The sequence below is a fragment of the Streptopelia decaocto genome (assembly GCF_964273445.1).
Source record: "Streptopelia decaocto genome assembly, chromosome: 4".
In the NCBI taxonomy this organism is placed as follows: Eukaryota; Metazoa; Chordata; class Aves; order Columbiformes; family Columbidae; genus Streptopelia; species Streptopelia decaocto.
In genome coordinates this window covers 59,984,466-60,008,981 of record NC_138658.1, presented here as the reverse complement: position 1 = coordinate 60,008,981, position 24,516 = coordinate 59,984,466, and the positions used below count along the sequence as shown (strand labels likewise).

The 24,516-nt window shown below is 37.9% G+C and overlaps 1 protein-coding gene across 3 annotated transcripts in view; it reads right to left on the bottom strand.

Moving 5' to 3' along the window:
- Positions 1-24,165, bottom strand: part of KCNIP4 (potassium voltage-gated channel interacting protein 4) — a gene marked incomplete at its 5' end in the record, with an annotated part of 417,536 nt that extends 393,371 nt beyond the window's left edge. For all 3 annotated transcript variants that reach the window (XM_082051632.1, XM_082051631.1, XM_082051635.1), the window contains one exon: positions 24,105-24,165. In XM_082051632.1, coding sequence (XP_081907758.1) covers positions 24,105-24,165 — 61 coding nt within the window. The remainder of the gene's footprint in view (positions 1-24,104) is intronic.
- Positions 24,166-24,516: the final 351 nt, after the last annotated feature.

The window sequence follows — 24,516 nt, the reverse complement described above, 5'->3', positions numbered from 1 at the left end:
TATTTTTCCAATAATATTGGAAAAATATTCAATAATTGTATATTTGAAATGCCTATTTTTATTATAGTATTTTAACTATTTATAAAAGTAAACAAGCAGTTTTGAATACATGCTCCATTTAAAGATATTATGTCTAGGGTTTCAAATCTAATTCGCTGCCCATTTTTCATCAACATTTCTTAGAATGAAAAAAACCCAACAAAACAACAAAACATTTCTGCAGTAACTACATACTCATTTATAGCTTGCAAATTCCCCGCATTTTTAGAAAGCCTTTGATGTCTTTTAATATTTTGATAGTAAAATTACTAGCAATTTTGTAGGTCCATTTTAATTTCTGGGTTAACTAGAGACAGATATAGTTGGAAACAAATGCATTAATGTACCATTGCATCTTCTGATGTCAGTCATTCTGCTAAATTTAACAGCCACAAAATATGAAACACCAGATTTTTTATAGGTGAAAACTACATATTACCATCTTTAACAAATCCTGAATTTCATTCATAAGCTCACCTGATACTTCAAATAATAAGCAGGATAAAAATATGCAAAAGTATTAAATACATTTCCAAGGCCACAAAATTCATTAAAATCTCCATTAACAGATTTCCAATAAGGTGCTCAAGAAGGTGTTTTCATCTACTGAAAGCAAGGTGAGTCAGTAAATGCTAGTGCTCTTCAAAAATCATTACCAAAAGACAGCATCAAGTTTATCACACCTTTCTAAATGATGAACATGTCCCAGAAGTGCCCGGATCCTTGCCAAAGCCACTTAACACAAAGAAATTAGTTTAAAAAAATCAAACAAAGGGGTTATGTCAGCCTTTGCAAGGCATCTAGTATTACCTAGCTATCACTTTGCTGGAAAAATATTGTAAAAGAAATTTCTCATGAATTCAGCATTTTTGCTTCTTCAAGGAATCCACTTGATGGAAGTCAGAACAGGCGGGCACTAATGATAACAATGTCATCAATATTTTAAAAAATCAGAAGATTAGGATCATTACCCATGCTTTCAGTGATATGAAACTGAGCACAGTAAAATTTTCTTGCGTGTCTGAGGAGGGTCCAAGCTGCGGTACAGATGCTTTGCAATAGTCTCCTCTCCAGCCTTGGTGTGAGGCTGGGGAATGGGTGAGCAGTGCAAGCAGCAGGTGACAGCACACAGCAGCACAATGGCGGGAAAGGGCATTGTCCTGCAAATCATCAGGGCCTTGAGGGGCCCACAGCACCTGGAATTATAACACAAGGCTGCAGGTATGACTGAATACCTGCTAAAGCTTTTGGTCCCCTGGGCTGCAGCTTTTAGCTTCTCCCCACAGGCTCTCAGCCCTAAATTTTGTGTAAACTTGAAACTGTCCTCCTGACTGAAAAAAAGTTCAGATGAATTCTGTGAACAGTGAATTTCTTATTAGTATTTTAGGATCACTTCAAAAAATCTCTACACTGTCAAGGCTTGGTTAACACGTTTACAGATCTCTTAAGCTACGAACTGTATGAACGGGCAGAATAATTTTTCTTTTTTGTGTCCAAAAAGCATCCAAAGCTGAGGGAAAATATCAGATTTTTGTATTTGAGCCAAGCTAGTATATTGCAGTTTAATTACAAAATTATGTCAATTATGATCTTTTCTTACTTCTGTGAAATTTCAGCATAGTCTTTTCTTGCTGTAAAATACATATTTAATATTCTCCTGAGTCTTCAAAAGAATCAGGCCAAGCAGTTACAGTAGTTGTAGAAACAGAGGTTGACATTTCTGGTAATCTTCTATCTCCAAAAAAAAAGTCAAAGCAAACCTCAGTTCGTTTACACAGAAGGCTGAACTTGCCATGACTATAAACCTAATACTGGGCCCAATACAGATAAAAAAGCATGTTGTGAATGAATGGTTTTCAAATGACCATAGGAGTTTTCTAAAAGGCAAAATGAGAAAGCAAGTGAAAGATTTTGCCATTCCATTCAAAATAACCAGATGCAACTAGAGTTAACAAAACTGGTCACAAAGCTGTGATTTGATCCGTTAAAAATGATAATTGATTTCTTCCTTATATTAGGTCTTTACCCAGTCTAAAAACCTTTAATATTTGTGGCAAATAATGGACATTTCTCTGTTTGCCACATTTGATAAAACCCTCTATACTTGTATGAGGTACTGCTGAACATCTTTATCATAAAGTAAAACATACAAACTCTTCTGTTGCTCTTGACAGAATGATCTTTATTTCATTTGAAGTTCATCTTACAAAATGGTTAATAATCTTTGAATTTAGTCTCAATCTTCTTTTTTATAGGGGCAAAACTCACAGGAGAATTTAGGACCCTGTAGTGTGCTTTGAACAGTACAATTTTATTTTAGAACAAGTGCTACTCTCTGCAGAACCCTTGAAACTTGATGTCAGCAAAAAAAGAGTCATTATACTTGAAGATTTCCCCAGAGGGAAGCAAAGGATTCAGAATACTACTCTCCCTACCAATGCCTACAGATTCTTTTCTTTTCTTTTCTTTTTTTTCTTTTCTTTTCTTTTCTTTTCTTTTCTTTTCTTTTCTTTTCTTTTCTTTTCTTTTCTTTTCTTTTCTTTTCTTTTCTTTTCTTTTCTTTTCTTTTCTTTTCTTTTCTTTTCTTTTCTTTTCTTTTCTTTTCTTTTCGCTGTTTAAGTAAACTACTGACATTAAGAATAGGAAGAAAAACTTATCTAAAAATGGAATTAATCATCAAAGAAAGTGCCATAATGCCATTGAAAGTGAGTCAACCTTAGCTAAGTTATCCCATTAGAGGTTGCTGAATTGCATCCAGCTTTATTAAGTCTAAGCTTGCAAGTCCTCAGTGGTGCAGAACTCATAGGAATCCATAAGAGCTCTATGAAAAGAGGATTTTAAGGCAAGGACCTAGCATCAATATGTTTGTTTGGTATTGTTGAAGGCTGAATTATGATTTGGATAGAAGAGCAATGCATCTGGGTTATTCCATCTAACATGCTGCACAGCTGCGTTTATCACTTATATGGTATCCTAAACTTTGCTAGCCTACAGAAAGAAAGATCTTGTACTAACTGAGCAGAAGGATGGTCGAGGCAGCCAGGTAACTAGCAACTTGGTTTAAATACCCCATTACACAGCAGCATCCGACTCCTTCTGCTTGGTTTCTTCTTTTTTGTTAAAGGGACTTACATATACTGCACAAATAAACTTCTGGATCAACATTTTAAAGGCTAAGTCACATAGATATCTGGTCATTGTAACCTCATAAGAAAGTGCATATGGTCAAAAAGCAGCAGTAAAGATGGGAAGCTGGACAGGCTCTCTAACCCTTTTTCTTCTCCACCATTCAGTTTTTCTTCTTCTATTTTCCCTTTTAAATACAGATCTAGTAAGGCCTGATGCAATGCATCTTCATATCAGGCATATTGAAGTGTACAGAAAAGGAAAGACATGAAAATTCTCCCTTGCTTCAAAAGTTTAAAATAGCAAATGTCCTTTAAGCAAGTGTTTATAGAACTCAAAAGATGGAAGAGCTATTATAAAATAATCACATAAAAGCACAAGAAGTGGCTCTTCAGTCAAAACAATTTTAAATGTAAGTGCTTCCAGTATTACTAGTTATCAGAACCCCTTCCTAGCTGAACTGCAAATTAATCACAGGATAGTATCCAAGCCTGTTATCATCCACATTAAAGTAATTACTGGCTCATTACCAAAAAACTTCAATTTTAATAAATAAGACATTAGAAAAACAAACAAACAAACAAAAAAAAAACAAAAACAAAACCAAAAAAAACCAACACAACACATAGAAAAGCATGCTATCAACTTTCAGTACAAATTATGCCCCAGCCTCCAAACCTAAACTTAGTTGCAAGACAGGAGAGAGAATATAAAAAGAATAAATTACTTCAATACTTCTCTGTTCAAAATCACTGTCAGACTCACTACTTCCAGAGCTTTATAACTGCTTTTAAGTGGTTTCAGTTGCTAAAGGTGATGCCCACATACAACACTTAGCTAGCTTTAATTAAGGTTTCATGTATCCCTAGACTGCCCCAAGCTAGTATTAACAGTCATCTTCTTTAATGAATGCAGTAACCATGGTCTTGAACAGGCTCTACATTAATTTGGTAAAAGACAGCAAACTAATATAACCAGACTTTTCTGAATGTTCTTTTTCTTGCAGTCTAGAGAAAGGATCTCCATCTTCAGTAGTGATGATCATATTTTGGAGCTTGAAGGAGCCAAACAAGGGTATAGACTCCTGATCACAAATATCTTTAATTCTTGATCATCTTGAAGCATAAATTCAGTCAGATTTTACCACTTATCTCTTCTGCAGATGACTCTACATCTTCAAATAAAGGCGTTAATAGCAAAGGAGTTCCAACTCCACATCTCCACTTTAAGATGTGTCAGTCAGTAGGGTTTTCCAGAAACAAATAACTATACTCAACTTGGATCTCTTTGATTCCAGGTACACTGTTCTGTGCAGTTACAACTTCATGAATTTGAATATTGAACCTGTCCCAGGCAACTGTATTACTCCCTGCAAATCCTAACAGCATTTCCCCCATCATTGGCCATACACTTCTTGGGACTTCAAATATCTGTTGAAATTACAGCATGTTCCAATGAGATGCGACTTGTTAGACTGGAGAGAAGCTATTTTTCTGAGTCTGTTGTCTGTGGGAGATTCGGCCAGTAAATGCCAATTTCCTTTACTATTGTGAAGGAGTCTGAACATTCATAATATAGTTATACAGTTCTCATGATCAAAGGAAGAAATTGGTGAAAAGGTTGAAGCATTCTGAGTGTAGTTCGTATCTACAAAAAATGAACAGAAACTTATGGTGGTCAATTTACTTTATCATTTTTAGCCAAAAAAGTACTATCCAATTAGCAGATCTAGTATAGATAGGTGGCATGTACTGAAAAGCTTAGTATAGTAGTTGCAATATTTCCTGAATCCCCTTTTTTTGTGATTTTAATTGTTATACTATTCCATGGCTTATTTGAGGCACAGCTGTAGCCATCTTTTATTATATGGGAATCCTAACTTTCATTTTTGAAAATTAAGGATCTTGTTCTTATTTGCACTTTGAAAAATGAGATTTTTTTAATAAGCAAACTGCTAATTGAAGTGACTGAGTGTATATCTCCTCCCTACTAAAATAACTAATTCTAATAGCATGTTTTTTTCAGCACAGAACGATACTTTGACCAAGTATCCCACTGAAGTCTATAGCATAGGGCAGGCAGGTCTGAAGACATTCATTAAAGTCTGTCTTGCCTGTTAGAGCGCCAATGTGCCCATCAGGACCATCTCAGAGTACTAAATTCTTTTTAAAACCCCATGAGTTTATGAAATCTGATGGATAATTTTCTTATGTGTGCTTTCAAAACAAAATATTTTCTCATAATCAAAATTTGAAATTTAAACTCTTTGGAAATATTTAAGAGGTTGGGTTTTTTGTGGGTTGGGGTTTTTATTCTTAATTTTTAGTCACGCAATAAATGCTTGCAAACAAGGTTAAGTTGATACTGTGTTTTAGAATGAACAAGACTCTATGCAATACCATTTCTGTTTACAAGAAAAGAGAGTTCTGAAAAGTACAAACAAAAAAAAAAAAGGAACAAAACCATAATCTTGACATCAGACTCTCACCTGGCACTAAATAAGGTCCTAAGAAAGACAGAACTTCACATTAGGTGAAAATTACATATATTTTCAAATGAAGAGGAAAAATGTACTACTATCCATCTAAAGTTTAGTTCTGGCTTATACTATGATACAATCATCAAATACATTTCTTTAAAAAATAGGCTAATATTGACCTGAGCTCAGCCGTGCAGCTCCCTCTGTTCAACTAGTAACCGCAGAATTTTTTTACTTGACTAGAGACATCTTCTCTATGCAAGTTAATACACAAACTTATATCATCTGCTCTGACTGCATTTCTTAAGTGGGTCATTATGTAATATCTAGATGCCGCTGCAGGCTAAAAAACATTAAGAAACTTTCAAAATCACTTAAAGTGAAAAATTTGAGAGAGCTCCAGAACCCCTAATCTGGTTTATGTTTTCCCTGGGAAAAGATGACAGCTCAGTATGCATCCCAGTCTTAGGTTTTGAAAACTGTAAAACCTAATTTGAACAAATATGTTTATTTTACCCCACCTGACCTACTCAGCTCATTTAGAGACACTATAGATGGACACCACAAGTAAGTACCATACATACAGACACAGTGAAAAAAGAAAGAAAAATAATTTAATTTTCTTGCATGCTATACATGTATATGCCTACGATTTCCACACTGTGGCTCAAATCTCCAGATGTTGATGCTCACCTAGAACTGAAGTCACTGAAGACTCTTGGTGCTCTTCACAAAAACAGGAGACCAACAAGGTGGGACAGATAAAGAGTTCTAGAGAAATGGTAAAAAGGACAGATCCCATTCTACAATGGTTCTATGTACAAAACTATCAAGAGCTGCAACATGAGGAAATTATGCTGACACAGGAATTTATTCTCAAAATTAGTTTCAGATAGATCATGGCAATAAAACGTAATGCTTGAATGCCTACATCTTGAGTACATATTAAAGAAAACTATCGTTTTTGGTGTGTCTATGTGCTACTTTAATTACAAACTGAATTACTTAACACTGAACACTTAAAACCATTCATTTCCAATCTATGAACTCTCAGTTATCCAGTGTATCTTACACTGCAGAACCACTCTTCCAGTTTAATACATAACTACAGGCTTCCTTGCCATTTGCTTAAAAATATTCATCCAGTTTTCTCCTCAGTGAGGACCATACCTAGAATAACTCTGAAATACAGAAAGGCTGAGGTGGGAGGGAGCTCCAGAGGTCATCTGGTTCAAAATCCCCTGTTCAAGCAGGGACAACTACAGCAGGTTGCATGGGGCCACGTCAAGGTAGATTTTGAATATCTTCAAGGAAGGAGATCACACAACCTCCCTGGGCAACCTGCACCAGTGCTTCTTTTTCCTGATGTTCAGAAGGAAACTGCTGTGTTTCAGTTTGTGCCCATTGCCTCTGGTCCTGTAACTGGGCACCACTGAAAAGAGCCTGGCTCCATCCTCCAAGCACTTTCCATTCAGGTATTGATCTACACTGATAAGATTCCCCCTGGGCCTTCTCATCTCCAGGTGAAACAGTCCCATGTCTCTCATAGGAGAGATGCTCCAGTCCATCCATCATCTTTGTGGACCTTTGCTGGACTCTTCCTACTATGTCCATGTCTCCTTTGTACTGGGCAGCCCAGAACTGGACACAGTATTCCCACCAGGTGTGGCCTCATCAGTGCTGAGTAGAAACTTTCAGCCGCTTTCATGCTTCAAGAAATTACCATTAATAATTTCCATTTTTAGCTTCCATCATGGATGAGCTTCCTGCTTATACATTTCTGGGAAAAACAAACCTATGTGTTTTTCCTTAAGTTAGCTGAATATTGGAGACAAGGAATAAAGTCTTCATGTATTCAAGATTTTAAAACATTTTTCATAGTAGGCTGAGATGGCACTTACATGAGCTAAGAATAAATCTGGTAGCTGTGTCATCTCTGAAATAATTGGATTTAGAAGCAATTTAGCAATGTTTAAAAGAAGTATGATCACTCTGAACACAAATTTGGTTCCTTAAGATAGGAAGACATTGCAAGGTGTAGTTTTTGAGCTTGAAAACACGACAAAATTAAGTTAATTTGGCCTTTTGGCCATTTCTATAGCAAGTAGGGGGAATATTAGACTTCATAGCCATGATGTGCAAGGGAAACCCTACCCAATTGTTACGATCAAACTCTAGGCATATTTACAAGCATTCTTGAAATATTCAGCAAGCTGTGCTTTGGCACACTGTTTTAAAAGTTCCAATTCTAATGTCATAACAAACTAATGTAATTTATAAAATTAGCCAACCTTCACACAGATTTATTCTCTTGGCAGTGCTATTGACTTAATTTTTTCTCTGGGTTTTTACTGACTTTGAATATTCTCTCTGTATAAGTAATTGCATCTTGAAACACGAAAATTACAAAAAGTTACCAGGGTGTGTCTGCATCATGCTGCAGAACGCAATCTGCAACACAGTCAATCTAAGATGATGTATTTACTAAGTCTAGCACTGAAATTCTAGCACACATGTATTCTATTTTTTAAACCTGTGATGTTTATTTTTGAACATAGTTACATGTTTTCCTATTCAAGAAGGCATTTAGCTGATGGGAGTTCTGTACTATGCTCTGCACATGTGCCATTCCACAGTCACAACTAAACAAGCAGCCTGAATACACACAATGAGAATTAATTGCAAATTGTCAATCAGGCAAGTGATAGCAGCTATCAAATAGTGAGGAACAGCTTCTGCTCAATTATGCTGGTGCTGATTAGATGTTAGGAAAATTTCTGACAGATAATTTGGCTCTAACAAGACACTATTTTAGTGATATTAATATAGTAAATCCTAAAATACATAGGTCTAATCTTTAAAATACATCCCTAAAATATCAGGGCAGTCCCTAAGCATGCCTTCATAAATTCCCTGAGCTAGGAAGGATCAGATTTCAGTTCTGCAAAAGAGATAAAACTGTAATTCTCAAACTCACCAAATTTCTGGGCCCCTGCAGAATGGGAAAGCTCCCACAGTGCTGACATGTGGTGATATTAGTATTTCTGTTCACATTGGGAATGTGCTTTCAGAAGATGTCACCTAATAGTCCCTAGTTACCATGTTTTGGTTCACATCACAGAATACACTTGGAATGCAAAAAAAAATAAATTCTTTTAAATGAAACTAAGTGAGAAGATGTGCTCCAGAAGCTCACTTCATGCACTCCAACTATTAGCAGGCATTCAGTCAAAAAAACTAGACTTGAGCTAGTAAAACCCTGTAAAAATTCTTATTCATTACTACTCAATAACCCCATTTCACACTGCAAGTCATTTAAATGCCTAGACTGAGAGAGTTACGATCTTCATACTAAAACTTCTCAGTTTAATTTCCATGTCATTTACAAATTATTCTTTAGGACTTCAAAAAGTGTCCAGTAATTTTATTTTAAGATGGTGAGAATTCTGATTAGAAAGTGTTGTGAACCTATCATCCAAGAACAATGTAGTTCTCCTCCTCACAGTAATGCCAAAGGTACATGATTACTGGCTTAATAAAACACTAATGAGTAGACTAATAATAAGTCATACAGGAACAGGCACAACAAATAGAATTCATTGCACACTTTATTTCAAGCTAAGGTCAAGTGTCTGACAAAGTTGTTCAGAAAGAAAAAGGTAATGGTGGGCTGATACACTTGTAGAATATTTAAAATAAAATTCAAAGGGAGAAAAAATGCTGTGAAGGCAAAGATACATGATATATAAAATACATTAGTCATGAAGAATGTTAGCAAAGTAATTGTCAATCAAAACACTGTGAAGTTACCAAAGTATACAGAAAAAATGACGTTATATATACACATAAAAATCAAGTGTAACATGTTCCCAGCAAGGCCAACACAAAGAACGTTGAAGGGTATAAAGTCAGAGTGCCAGCCCTCTGCCTCTGGAGTGCTGCCTGGTAAAAGCCTCTGCCTGGCCTTGTTAAAATACCTTTATCACATCTAACAACTGAATTTAAACACACAGTTTAATTTATTAACATCCACAGATGAGCTATCACAGATCTGCCCTGGAACTATAAGCTTAAAGAACCATATCCCCAAAATACCAAATTAGAAAAATGAATTTGGAAAAGATAGATAATAAATCCTCTATGGTCAACTGTATGTAAGTGCCATTCTCATGGTGGTTTTAATCAGGCAGTGGACACAAATTAAATACTTTTGAAGTATGCACACCAAAGATCACAATTAGAAAGGCTTAAGCTGGTACAAAAGTAAAAATATATGACATTTTTCTTGATTAAAGCCTCCTAGATACATCAGCCTTGAAAAATGAGAGAGGAATGAGCACACCCTATTTTATCATTATAATAACATTTGGTAAAGACACTCATAAAGCAGAGGCACATCTTTTCAAGTGTGAGATGGTACAGCACTGATAAAAATAATCTGAATAAGAAGTGTCTGAAACTTCAAAAGCTTTGCTATTGCTTGTGACATTGACTTTTCATGTTAAAAAATTGTTTAAAGTAACTGTCTTCAGTTTTTATTTATGGAAGAGAGAACTAAGATGTTCATGCTACATATCAAATGTTCAAAAGCTAAAATAACCCTAGAAAAGATACAGTTCATAAAAAGGTCACTGATAAAGTTTCCTTTCTGAACATCCAAATCCAATAGCTGGAAAGCTGTGCAAGTTGAAGCTGTACTTATCTATTTTATTTATTTGGAATATCTGTTCAGATCACAAAAGAGACAAGTTCTGAGGGCCCTTGAGGATCTCTGCAGTCTTTCATCAAGCTTCTCATAGAAATGAGGTAAAGTTGATGGTTGTTATTCCTTGTAAGACAATGACTCCTACCCCAATCCAAATTCTTGAGAGCTGCTTCACACAAAGTTGAAAGATGTGCTGCACTGCAAGGATGTCAGTTACTCTTCAGTGATTACTCCTCAGACCCAACAGGAACTGGGAGCTGCTGATCTCATCTCTGTGGAAGCAATAACTCTCCAGAACTCTTGTAGGATGGGAAGAATTACCATCAACAGCAGAAAGCTGGAATCTCTTCTTTGTGCAAGGCAGAAATTCCTGAAGCTAAGATGAAATCTGTATTCTACTTTTATTTTCCAATTTCAAGCACTGTAGTCAGTAAGCTTCCAACAGGTTTGAAAGTCAGAAGATAAAAAGCAACACTCAAAGACTAGTTATCATTCATGAAGGAGAAGACATCAAGTAGAGTTCCAGAGAAATAATCTATCTTGTAGAAATAGAATGGAGAAAAACTATTTAGGTAACACCTGTGTATCTGGGAAGTTTGACACTGTGGAACATGTTAAATCACAGGCTGAAGACAGGTGGAAGGCTGCTGTGAAAGAGGTAGCAATTCACACTTGAAAGTATAAACAAGACTAAAGTCTCTAAGACATACCAAATAACACTTTGGTCCTAGTCAGTACTGTAAAATCTTGGGTATATATTTCATCCATTTTGTGTACCAGGCTTTAAATAAAGGAAGATTTACTTTAGAACTAGGAAAATGTTTGTACCAGAAAAGATAAATTCTGAAGTAGATTACCTAGTGATATTCTGAAGCACCCAGTACTTGTGGATTTTAAGTACATTAGACAAAAAGCTGTCTGCACTACCATATAAATATTTGATCCTGCCTTGGGCCATCAGGATAAATAAGACTTCTCAACCTCTCTTCCAAACTATTTCTCTGTCATTTGATGGTTTTTATTGCTTTTATCTGAAAAGAACAAATGAAATCCAATGTAATAGAGATTTTGAACTGGATTTTGCGTCAGCCTTCTGCCCTGAGTAGGCTGTATGGATAACATACAGCTCTATGTGATCTGTCTGGTTAGTCATTGTCTGCTTCACATTCAGAAACAAATATAAACCTTGAAACTTGACTGAATATATGCCTATTTATTTTACCCTCAGCCAGAAAATCCACAACTCTCTCAGTGGTGTTGGGTTTTGTTCTTAAAGCACAAGTTGCTCAAATCATGATATTACACAAAAATCTCAGTGTTCCTTGAAGAACTTTTGCTTCCCAGAAAGAAAATAATTAACTGATTCTTAAAAAGTTGCAGTCTTGGTGGTTTGAACTGGAAACACTCTCTAGTATTCTGAGCAGGGGAAGAGACTCTACATTGATATCTCTTCCTGTTTCTCCTATTCTTTCACATTATATTAGCATTACAAGATTACATTAGCCTTACAATATGCATTGTCAATGTAGGCAGATGTCCTCTAAAGTCACAGCCTATATTTTTTGGTTTCAGAAATTATGAACTCCGCAGGAAGAGAGAAAAGCTTTATTTCTTCCCTTCTCTGTAAGAAGTTTCAGAATCTGAATGACTAAAGTCAACTGTTCAGACATTTATGACCAAGTACATCTATTAAGCATAACAGGATGATTCTCGGTTGTAAACACTACACTGTGTTGCAACTGTTGTAAGATCAGGGTTTCTAATCATAATGAAACAGGCATTGATGGATCAAGATCTATATTAATTGCTTTAGTGCAAGGTGATTTTAATCAAAACTCTTCTTGGAACAGAAACCATCATTTTAGTGTTAACTGCAACAAGAAACTGGTATCAGTTTATTTAATTACCTGTATGCTTACTATTGAATATACATTTCTCCTAACACTACACCTGCAACATGGACAACAGACCATCTACAAAGTCAGTGCTGTAAGTTGCCACTGACCAAATAGCAGTTTGATAATGCCATCAACTTGTTCTTGTTTGCTTTCAGTGAGGAATTAGTCTTTTAATTGACAGTGTTCTTGTATGTATTCTTTGTGATGCAGCACATGTGAAAAGACATCATTAATCTTTTGGGTTCTTGAAAGGAAAAACATGCACCAGAAAAAAAACCTACTTTCTTCTGAATAATCGAAAATGTCCTAACAGACTGTCAGTGTAGTAGTAATTTAAAGTGCTGTTGATTAAACTGACTGTTGGTAAAATACTGTTTAAGAAGATGTCAGAAATTCACTGACACCTTTTGGATAGCTTTACATTCCCTTCTGGACAGTTCAAAATTTCTTGCTTTTGCATTTCGAAATATACTCTGCTAAAGTAAAACATTTGACACATAGAGCTGTTTTGGGTTATTTTGGGGTTTTTTGTTTGTTTGTTTTCATACAACATGGGGGTTTAGCTGAATAATACCCATATCTTCAGGAAGGAAAAAAGACTCAAAGACTTTAGAAACAAGAAATTATTTTTATAAGTCTATATTGAAATATAAAATTGCTTTATTTTACTTTAGTATCAGAAAATTAGCTGCATGCAAACAAAAAGCGCAAGTGAAACAAAGATTTTTGAAAGTTAAGGTAATGTCTAAATACTGTACAGCCCAGCAAGCTAAGTAATGAAGCAAGGTATTCAAGTATGCATCTGAATAATTTTAAGTCCTGCTAGCTCACATGTTTAATAAAGATTTAATGTACTAGGAGGAAACTTGACAGCAGATGTGCCATGTAAAGAGCTATGTCACTGTATACACTCAGTCATGTCTGTTTCCTCCTCACCTTAATGCCAATGCATTATTTTTCTCCCAGGCTATTGGAATTCAGTTTCATAAACATGCATTAGGGACCCCCAAGTTCCACTGAAAGCATCACGTACTCTACTCTCCTCTGACTGACAATCAACCAACCTAGAAAGAAGTGCATAACCAAAAACCAACATCATTCTAAGGTAAAAGATTACACAAGAAAGTGAGAAAGTGCTTGTTTTGCTTAGTAGTTCACATGCACCTTCCAAGTGGCAAGTAGAGGAATAAGTGGAGAGACATTGCTTGGAAGAGTTGGAGGTTTCAATCTCCTGAAAAGAGGAACTTCATCACCATATAATGGAAGGCAGAAAGGGCAAAACCTATCATCTAGTTACCCAAGTCCTTCTGTTATTTGACCTCCTCTTTCCCCTGTTTTCCAGGTAACGAAAAAAAACCCAAAAACGTAGTCCTACAGAGACAGACTGAAAGCAAAGGTTTTGAAACAAATCATGAAATGGGTTCCCAGGTCCTAGCCACAGAGGTAGTTCTCTCATTTTCTCAATTCTGGACAGTGGGCTGGGAAAATGATTGCACAATATGGCATATTCCAAAAAGCAAAATGGGAAAACCCCACCTCATCACCAGCAGGAAGAGTGAAGAAAGACACAGTATTTAAAGTAGACCTAGTTACTGAAACAGTAGCATGACAATCTCTTCTACCTTAATCATAATACACACTCTCACAAATTGCAGGTATACCTACTTTGTTTTATTATATTTTTTTCTTAGGCATCTTAGATTTAGTAGGCTGCAGACCCTGGTTGTGCAGGAATCAGGGAAGCACCCAAGAGTCAGCATGTTCATGTATTCAGTTACAGCATCATGTAAAAAATAACAATGAACTTTATTGTGTACTTGTTTCAGTCACCAGCAGGTGGATGCTGCCAGCACAAAATGCTCTAGAGAAACAGTCTAGATTTATCTTTCTCTACAGAGAGCTCTACAACATGTGATACTTTCTATAATGTTGCATCTCAGAATAAGATAAAATAACCTCAGATGTCCATAAATCAACATGGAAAAAGACACATTTAATAGAAAGAGTGAATCATTAGATATATAGGGTACCATTCACCTACTGAGCACTGGAATATCAGTCAATAGTCAGAATGATTAAGGACATCTGGGTTTCATCTGGTTAAAACCAGCTACATTGCTAAAGCTTAAGACCTATGTCGATCGGAGGAAACACCTATCACATTGTTACCAGCACGCAATGAAGCAAAACACGATTCTATGGCTGGATCTGTTTGATATACATCTTTTATACTGCTTCAAAAGAGTATTCTTTAAAGATTTGTACCCTGTTTATTTTAAAGTAAATAGGATTCATTTATCTCAAGCTACATGTAACACAAGAGCAGATCCCAGAGTCTGCTTGCTCAAATACCACTGAAATCACACACACAAGAAAGCATTTCTTGATCTTTTTTCCTCCTTTCCTTCAAGTGCCCAGGCAGGGACTGCAGTCCCACAGCCTGCTTCTCATCCCCAACGCCCACTCCCACTGGGAAACCACATTGCCGTACCCAGCACATCCCTCCCAGCCCCAGTGCCACCTGTGAGCGTGCAGGGGCTCTGCCTGCGCCCCCTCGGCACCCAGATGGGATGGGGCACTTGCTGCTGCAGAACACCCCCGAGTGGCTGGTACAGCATGTTTTGGCACACTTTGAAACAGACTGTCTCAAAAAAAGGTCAGTCCTTTCCAGCAGTAACACTAATAATAATAATAATAATAATAATAATAATAATAATAATAATTAGTAGTATCAGTTCAGTTAATTTGAAAATGTGATCATAGACTGTTAATTTACAGTACTTAACATGTACACAGGCATCTCTCCATCCTATAAAATTTCAAATCTCCCTGGTCAGTTGCAACAATGCTTATATCTGACAGACATTATATAGCATGACTTTCAGAAGATCATAAGTTCAAATTGCATCAGATATGTTAAAATTAAAAAAAAAAAACCACCACCACACCAAAAAAAACCACAAACAAACAAAAAAAAACCCCACAGAAAACAAATGACACACACACAAAAAAAAACCCAACACACCACAACCACACTTGTATTTTTCCTACATTCCATCTAACTGCATGCATTCAGGACATTCTCCAATTAAGCTAATTCTTTCTATCATATTATGTTTATCTTTTGTTTGGCACAATGTTGTCTTTCAAGATCTTTTTGTTATAACATAAGCTGTAATATTTCTAAGTCAAATAACTATGTTTATTTTTTAAAGTAAGAATTACATAAATTTTTCCATTTATTAAACCACACAATATTGATAAATGCTTGTGATGTAGAATACAATGTAATGTCTTTGTTTAGAAAGTGTTATCTTAAATTAAAACACAAAACAAAAAACTATGGTGGTAACAGAAGCAAAGAACTGAACATATACAGTTACCCTTTAAAGACTGGTTTAGAACACAACCAACAAAATAAATATTTATTATTATTATTATTAATGTTATTGGTTTGTATACACAAACAGAGATATTTGTCAATATTGCAGACTCCATGATTGCAGTGACTCAATGATTTCATCTGAATCATATTGTTTCTCCTCTATTTAATAAAATCGTTCAAGGATTTGGAAATTAATTGGTACAGCTTACCAGAAACATCCATGTGAGAGTGTACAGAAAGCAGAATTTCTTACCAAAAAAAAAAAGTTAGGGATTTGACCCAAGAAGTCCTCAACTAGCAAATTACCAGCATGAGCAGCTTCAGCATTTCCCACTGCGGTCCTTACAGAGCAGGGAAAACCAGCCAGCAGCCAGCACAGCGCTGTAACGCCCCAACAGAGACGGCACTTCGGCAACACCAGCCAGGTGGCACAAACTAGGGAAGCGCCCCAGTTATTGTGTCATGCAGGTGTTAAGAGACTGGAGAAGAGGTGTCTAGATGTTCTTTTCGTTTTACTGTAAAGCATCTAGATGAGTGATCCAATAAAAGGTTTTGGTCATTTGACTTTTTTTTTTCAAGATATACTAGAGCTATACAACTTTTAATTACTGCTAAATATTTCCAGCACAGCAGTTTCTTTCCTTTACATGGAATCGTGTAAAGTTGATCTATGTTTCAGTTCCAGATTTACCATTCTCCTGATTTTCACAAATATTGGGGCCAAAATCCTTATTAATTCCAATTATTCCCATAGATATCAAGGTGTGTATAGGAAGAGTAATGCCAGTCAAATTAGTTACTGTGATAAAGTGCTGTTCTGGTTGTTCGCACTTTGGGCAAGGATTAAAAAAGGCCTGCACTGTGAAGAATCGGACCCATCATCATGTTTTATGGCTACTGTTTACCTTTCTCATAAATCCTAAGTGTTTCTTCTGGACTACAAACAGAAGTAAACTTTGGTTCAAAAATAAGAAAGAGATTCATTATACTGAAACCTAATGACTACAGCAATATTCACAAAAGTTCTCTCTGCTGGAAAGGTAACTGAAAGTTGTGAGAACAAGACAATGTATCAGTAAAATTGGTCTTTTTTCCTATCATTAAAATAGCACGCACTTTCTTACTGACTGCATGAAACAAAGCATCCACCTTACAGTCTATGTCTTAGGACATTCAAAGCCTTTAATTTTGTATAACCATGTCTATACTGTCACCATTCGGTCATTTTGTGACATACTGATATAACATGCTGTGTAGTGCTAGACATTTCACTGTGCTCAGGGGAGCTTCTGGGTTTATGCCTTATACAGTGAAAATATCTGGCCTAGAAATAAAGATATTTTCTCATAAAATAAAATCCAAACATTTAAGTGTGAATCATCGTTCTTAACAGGGCAAGATGATTCTAGTTTAAAATTCCTGTTATCATGCTTTCTACCTATAGTTTGTTTCTCCAGTGAACACATAAGCATCTACGTTTTTCATAAAACTGTTTGCGTCACTACAGTGTAAGTTGTAAGCATACAACAGAGGATCAAAACTATAAACTCTACCTCTAGAGATATTTGTTTTATAGATGAAAAACAATATAAAACAGCAACACTATATTTATTTTCAGACCTCTGACAGAAAGTTCCTTTTAATACCAAATTAAGTCTCTGCTAGGCTGCCAGAAATAAAACACAGTATGTGTTCAGATCTACAGCATTTATTCTGTGTTTGGTTTTATTCTTACAGGTGAATGGCTTCAATATACTTTCAACCCAACCACACATTTTAAATTGCTGCTAGTTTATAGTTGCCTACAGACCTCCTAAATTCATAGCAGCATGTCTAGAGCCCAACCTCCTCTGCTGCTCCATTCATGAAGGCAATAACACAGAAATTATCTCTCCTGTACAGTGTGAGAATGGAAAATTAAGGGGAACAAAAAAAAAGATTTATTTTTTTTTTCCCAAGACTCCTGTAATACAATCACAAAATAACAAGAATGTCATGAATTTTTTTTTTTTTTTTTAAAAAAAGGATTCTATGTTTTCCATAGTTCTATAGACTCCAAAAAATATACATTCCATTTGTTTTCACTTCTCTTCCACATTCCACCTGGTATACTCAGTGGGAAATCTAGGCCAAATATTGGTTAGCCATCAAAGCAGTAGCAAGCAAAGATTTTGACAGAGAAAACAGGATTCTGAATGGACAACTATTATAAAAAAAATAAACCCGATGTCAACCTTTTGTCCATTTACTTTTGACACAACCACACATCACTGTTCAGGACAAACATTATGGAGACATATTGTCCAAACTAGCCCATTAACCTCACAGTTAACTACCTCCAGCTGTGCTGCCACACTGTGCTCTGAAGAAAGGAGGTGTTTATATCTGCACTCCTGCACGTCCCAGAATAGGTCCAAGCCTATTAATTAGAGGGTGTGCTAATAAATAAGAGAATCCTACTTGGTTCAGATCATATTGACTACAAGTACTGAAAAGAAAACAATTTGGCTTGTGGCCCAGTCCACAACTTTGTGCTAATGTTTTCTCTCTTATCTCAAATAGGGGTAATGGCCTCTGCTAATGAGACACAATAAATGGCCAGTGTTCGTTTTGCAAGCAAGATTTCGAATACCATCTATTTTGGTACTTGAAAGAGAGGACGAGCAGAATTGTAGGGGGGAAGGACAGTAGGACAGTCTGCCAAGAATGTGCATATCTATGAAATAGTGAAGCAATCAGGAGTCGTATTTTTAGATACTTTCTTTTTCAAATGCCAAAGGTTCTGAATAAATCACAACGGCAAACTGAGTGGCTGAGATGGGATAGATTACAGCTGAATGCTGCAGGGATCAAATATTCAGCTCCAACCCAAAGCATGAGTCCTAAGTGCTTATCTGATACATGGTAAAAGCTTCCCATGACACACACTAGTTACTTCTCTTATGGCTACATTAACTGATAAATACTGTATCTGCCTCTATATACTTCATAACATCTAGAACACCTGGAAAGAGTCACTTGTCTAAGCCAAATATACCTGAAACTTGTATTTATGTATCAACTCTGAGCATGGGTAGTAACTTTGATGCAGAATAATGAAGAAGCTGTATTTTGTGCAAATGTATGTTTATATAAAATTGATATTGATGGAAAGCCAAGGTATTTTCAGCATTCATATCAAATGTGACTCTCTATACTAGAATTTTGTGTATAATTACTGCTTCACGTGCCCACTGAATTTAGGAATTGGAGATGGAGGCAGAGACCAAATTTTACACACAGGCTTACACGTCAGTTGGTTCCCTCAAAACTTCACTTATTTCCTCCATTCTGCTCCTAAATAAATAATTATTTACACTTAAAATATTTGCATCTATTTGCATGAGCATTATAAAGATATCTCCTTTATTAGATCACAAGTCCATTTAATTTATTCTTTCCTTTGTGTGTTTGCAACTTTCACAGAAATGTGTTGTGTTTGGAAGCAGCATCTCAAGCTGACTGTGGCTTCTCAACAAGAACACATCTGTGTTACAGAAGGCCCAGGGCAGAGACTGAGGATCCACTGGGATACAGGTGCATAAGATAAAATGGCCAGAAGAAGTCTCATATCAAAGACAACATGAAGGGCATTTAGGGACAACAGATCATTAGTAGGAAAAGTGACAATGACTCTTTAATGACAGCAAGTCCTATGGATGCAGCTCTTAGAGAAACTAAAGCTTTTACACTGATATGAGTATTGGTGGAAATTACTTGGATGGTCACTACCTGTTTTTCATCATGTCGAATGAGTCCCAATTGGGATATAAAGTAATTGGTCCAATACATACCACAAATACATAATAGAGTCCAGTATCCTCCAATAGGACACACTTCTGCTTAATATCAGTTGTATCTCAAGGTGTGCAAGAAGCTGCTTCCTCATTTCTCTCCTCTCATCTCTTCTTTTTTCCTGAAATTGTTTTCCAGTGCATTTTTACTCACTTACATAACTTTTTCTTAGCATACCTCTTCCTAAATCCCTATTTTCAGCTTTTCCCAGATGTAGTTTCTTGTCCTTCCAGGACTGCTTCCTTTGTCTTCTAAGAATGCCTCAAGCAACACAAACAAGCCATTCATTAAAAGCAAAAGTGAACACTATTGCACAAGGATCTCTCAGAAGTATGGCAGAGGATATCAAACTCTAAGTAAACTTAAAGCTGGAAAAATACTTCTTATTAATACTATTTGGTCCATCTTCTCCACATGATGTAGAAATGACAGCCTCTTTCCTGACATGCAGAATTTGCAACTGTCCTGTCTAGTCAGAAAAAAATCTTCAAAACTTGTCATAAATGACTCCATGGCTTTTGTAAATATTTCTATTGTTTGAATAAGGAAGGGTGTATCAGTCAGCACAATCCCCATTCTGAATTCAGGATACCCTAAAGCAAAGCAACCAGTTGCTGTGATAGTCTCTTATTCACATGAGTATTCAGAGAATCATAGAATTATTTAGACTGGAAAAGACCTTTAGGATCATTAAGTCTAACCTAGCTCTGCCAAGTCTACCACTAAACCATGTCCCTAAGAACCTCATCTATGCATATTTTAAACACCTCCAGGGATGGTGACTCAACCACTTCCCTGGGCAGCCTGTTCCAATGTCTGACAAGCTTTTCCATGAAGGAATTTTTCTTGATATCCAATCTAAACCTCCCTTGGCACAACTTGAGGCCATTTGCCCTTGTCCTATCACTTTTTACTTGTGAGAAGAGACCAACATGCTACAATCTCCTTTCAGGTAGTTGCAGACAGCAATAACATCTCCCTCAGTCTCCTTTTTTCCAGGCTAAACAGCCCCAGCTCCCTCAGCAACTCCTCATAAGACTTGTTCTCTAGATCTCTCACCTGCTCATTGCCCTTCTCTGCACTTTCTCCAGTATCTTAATGTCTCTCCTGCAGTGAGGGGCCCAAAACCGAACACAGGATTTGATGTGGGACCTCACCAGCACCAAGTACAATGGGACAATGACCTCCCTGGTCCTGCTGGCCACACTATTCCTGATACAAGCCAGGGTGCTGTTGGCCTTTTTTGCCACCTGGGCACACTGCCTTCTCATATTCAGCTGGCTGTCAACACCCCCAGGTCCTTTTCCTCTACACAGCTTTCCAGCCACGCTTCCCTGAGCCTGGGGTGGTTGTGACCCAAGTGCAGAACCTGGCACTTGGCCTTGTTAAACCTCATACAATTGGCCTCAGCCCAGTGATCCAGCTGGTCCAGATCCCTCTGCAGAGCCTTCCTACCTTCCAGCACATCAACACTCCCACCCAACTTGGTGTCATCTGTAAACTTACTGAGGTGCACTTGATCCCCTCATCCAGGTTATTGATATTAAACAGAACTGGCCCCAATACTGAGCCCTGGGGAGCACCACCTGTGACCAGCCGTCAACTTGGTTTGACTCCATTCACCGCAACTTTCTTGTACTGGCCATCCAGCCAATTTTTACCCAGCAAGTAGTACCCCCATCCAAGCCATGAGCAGCCAGTTTCTCCAGGAGAATGCTGTGGGAAACAGTGTCAAAAGTTTTACTAAAATCTAGGTAGACAGCATCCACAGCCTTTCCCTCATCCACTAAATGGGTCACCTTGTCAGAGAAGGAGATTGGGTTAGTCAACAGCTTAAGTTTGTCCAAGATACTGAACCCACAGCACACCTGGTGGTTAAACTTATTCTTACCTGCACAAACTTTCTCTGATAATTTCCCTCTGCTCTTTTGGTTTTGCCAAGACCCTTCTTGCCTCTGCCCAGTAGCAGATGAATTTTTGCTAACACTAACACAACTTCCTCACAGATATGACATTGATAAAGGCTGCTTCCTGAGGTGGAGGGATGAAACAGTTCATTCTTACAATGGTTCAATATTTAGGGGAAGAAGCACTGTATTACTTCAACAACTCTCAGTGGCACACCAACTGACATTAACTGGAATGTAAAAGATGCCCTGCAAGTTGCAATAGAGTAAATGTAAGGGGAAGAGCAGCTGAAGGGAGTCATTACTTGTTAAAAGATAAAAAATGTTTCCTTTGTCCATAATAATCTTCATAATTTAGGATGCTTGTGTGTTACTTGGGTTTTATTGCACTTGGAAAAATGAAATGGATGAACAGTCACAATTCTGTTGGTTTCATCTTCTGACTCTTGAACACTACTATCAAATCCCTGTAACAACTCTACTGTAGGCATTACCAGTTAAAAACAATAATGTTTCAAGCATTGTTTGTATTTGAAGAGAAATAATAAGAAAAAATCTACCAAATGCTTTCCCATTAAGTAACCAACAGACAGATATGTTCAGAAATGCTGATGGCACTGGAAATGAGTTCAAAGCTTAAGAGCCTGATGAGATACAGCTAGAGGAGGGTGGAAAGGGATGTTTACAAGAAAAAGGGCCAAAATTTTGAGAAGATGAACATGTATGTACTCTCTCATATAACAAGGAAGCCCAGAGCTGTGAAGCTGGACACTTGTTAGCTTCTCATCACATCAAGCCAGTCAAGATATAAGTTGAGTGGTGACCTAACATATGTCGTTCTCCAAAGGAAATGAGGTATTTTCTTTTACCTCTGTCATTTCTATCTTTCCATTTTCTGTTTCTGGCATAAGAACTTATTTTTGGGATTTTTTTTTTCCTAAAGTAACTCACGTTTCAGTTAGATTTTGCTTTTTATTCTAAAATAGTGCAAAAGTGTATTTTACTATGTCTCACCATTACAAGCTTGAAATGAATTAAAGTTGACATTAATTTCTAAAAGCTACAAGGCATGCATATCAAGAAAACCAAAATGGAAAACAGATATACTATACGGTTTAGTTGAAAACATTTTCTGTAAAACTATCATATTGATATTTCATATTATCTGTATGACATGGATTCAGATCGTATTTCCCCAGTTTTCATATAGACACTTTCCTGTTACTGCTAATTATACCTACAAGATAAAATATTAAGTTGCAAACTCTCTTTATGCTTCAACACCTATAGTAATGATCCATAAACTGAATTATTCCTCAATAGCAGCTGTGAAAATCCACTGTGTCTAAATTATGACCCTAGTTTTGTTTACCCTGGACAGTCCTGCATGGTGGCTGCACAGGTGTAGCTAAGAGCCTTACCAGGGTTTGTCACTGACAATGTACATGTTATGGAAAAACAGGCTGACTTTCAGATCTCTAACAGACTAGAGCTGTAAGGCTGACAGTGGTATGTGGAGGGAAAAGTCTTAATCATAACTTGTGGGGGTTGGATCTGAAAAGCAGTGAGAAATATCACAACATCACTTTGGTGGACAGCCCAAAACTAATCGCATACCAAATTACAGAAGTTCCCTACCCCCAAAGCAAATAATCTAGTATCCTATCTGAAGGACTACAAAGCCCTAACACATGAGAAAACCTGGGACATTAAGGAAAGAGAAAAAACAAGTACAATCAACAGAGGACACATGGCTGAGAGCCTCTAGCAAACAAAAGACTACTCTGAAGCATCAGCAATCAAGCAAAGAGTGAGACTCCACTGTGTCTTTCAAGCAACTTGATGGCAAAGCTGCTAGTCTACACTGGCGTGACATAGCTTATAAAAAATTCTAGCAACACAGCAGGAAACATGAAATTGCTTTCCATCTTTTCTTAGAAAACAATTTTCCCCTGTTCTTGATTGGCTGTTTTACAAAGTTTTTCATCAAATGTCCAACCATCCTCTGCTTAACCATCTACCTTGAACTGGGCACCTTCCTCAGCAACATCATGTTACACGCATTCCACTCAAGGAGTTTCAATTCTGAATAACGCTGTTCCCTACCCATGCTGGGAGAAAACTCCGGGAGTCACAGTCACAGTGGAAGCAGCAAAGAATGCTTTTTCTCCTCCCTAAAATGCGTGTTATTTTGTAACCTCTGTCAGTTGCATGGGCGACTGCAATTTGCAACACAGAAAAGAGAAAGGCACCAGGTAACCTTCAGCTTACCAGAAGAAGCTGGTCTCCATGAAATATTTGTTACTTCGACATCAGGAAGGTACAAAGGGGACCAAAGGAAGGAGGTGTAAGTGGGACTGATCAAAATTACCTCCTGAGAGTAGATAACTAGAGAGGAAATGCATGGTTTACCCGGGAGGTTCATACCTAGCCCCAGGTCATTTCAGCGAAGGCAAAAGTACCAGTTGGGTCACCGCAGGCATCTTAGGGCGGGCCGCGCAAAGCCCTCATCGTTTCTTAGCCCGACATCCCATTAAGCATTTGCTCAGTATCCCCACAGACACACACACGTTTTTCCAAGACAGCACAGATGCATTTACCCCATGCAAGCAGGCAGCTCCCCCTCCCTGCCCCACGCCAAGTTACAAGACTTGCTGCTTAAAGGTGAGGGGCAAGACCCCAAAATAACTCAGAAGCAAAACCCCGCGCCCCCGTGCTGCTCGCGTCCTACCGCCTGTGGAGCTGGCCTCCTCCAGCTGCGCCGAGATGCTCTCCACCCTCCTCACATTCATGCTGGGAGGCGGGAGGCGCCCGGAGCCGCGGCGGGGGAGCTCGGCAGCACCACCGCGCCGGGGCCAGAGGAGCCGGAGCGGGGCCGCAGCGAGCGGAGCGGCGCGGGGCCGGGCGCGGCGCGGCGGAGCGGAGCGGGGCCCCGCCTCGGCGGTGGCGGCGCCTCCCCCGCCACCCGCGGCGGCGCGGGGCGGGCCGCGGCGCGGAGCTCTGGGCGCCTGCTGGCGGGGGCGACACCTTGACCCCTTCTGCACGGGGTGGGGGTGTCAGCCCCGCTCCCTGCCCGGCCGGACTGCCCTCGCAGCGGTACGGCTGCGGGCCGCTCCCCCCGGGGCTGTCTGCTCCGCGGGGCT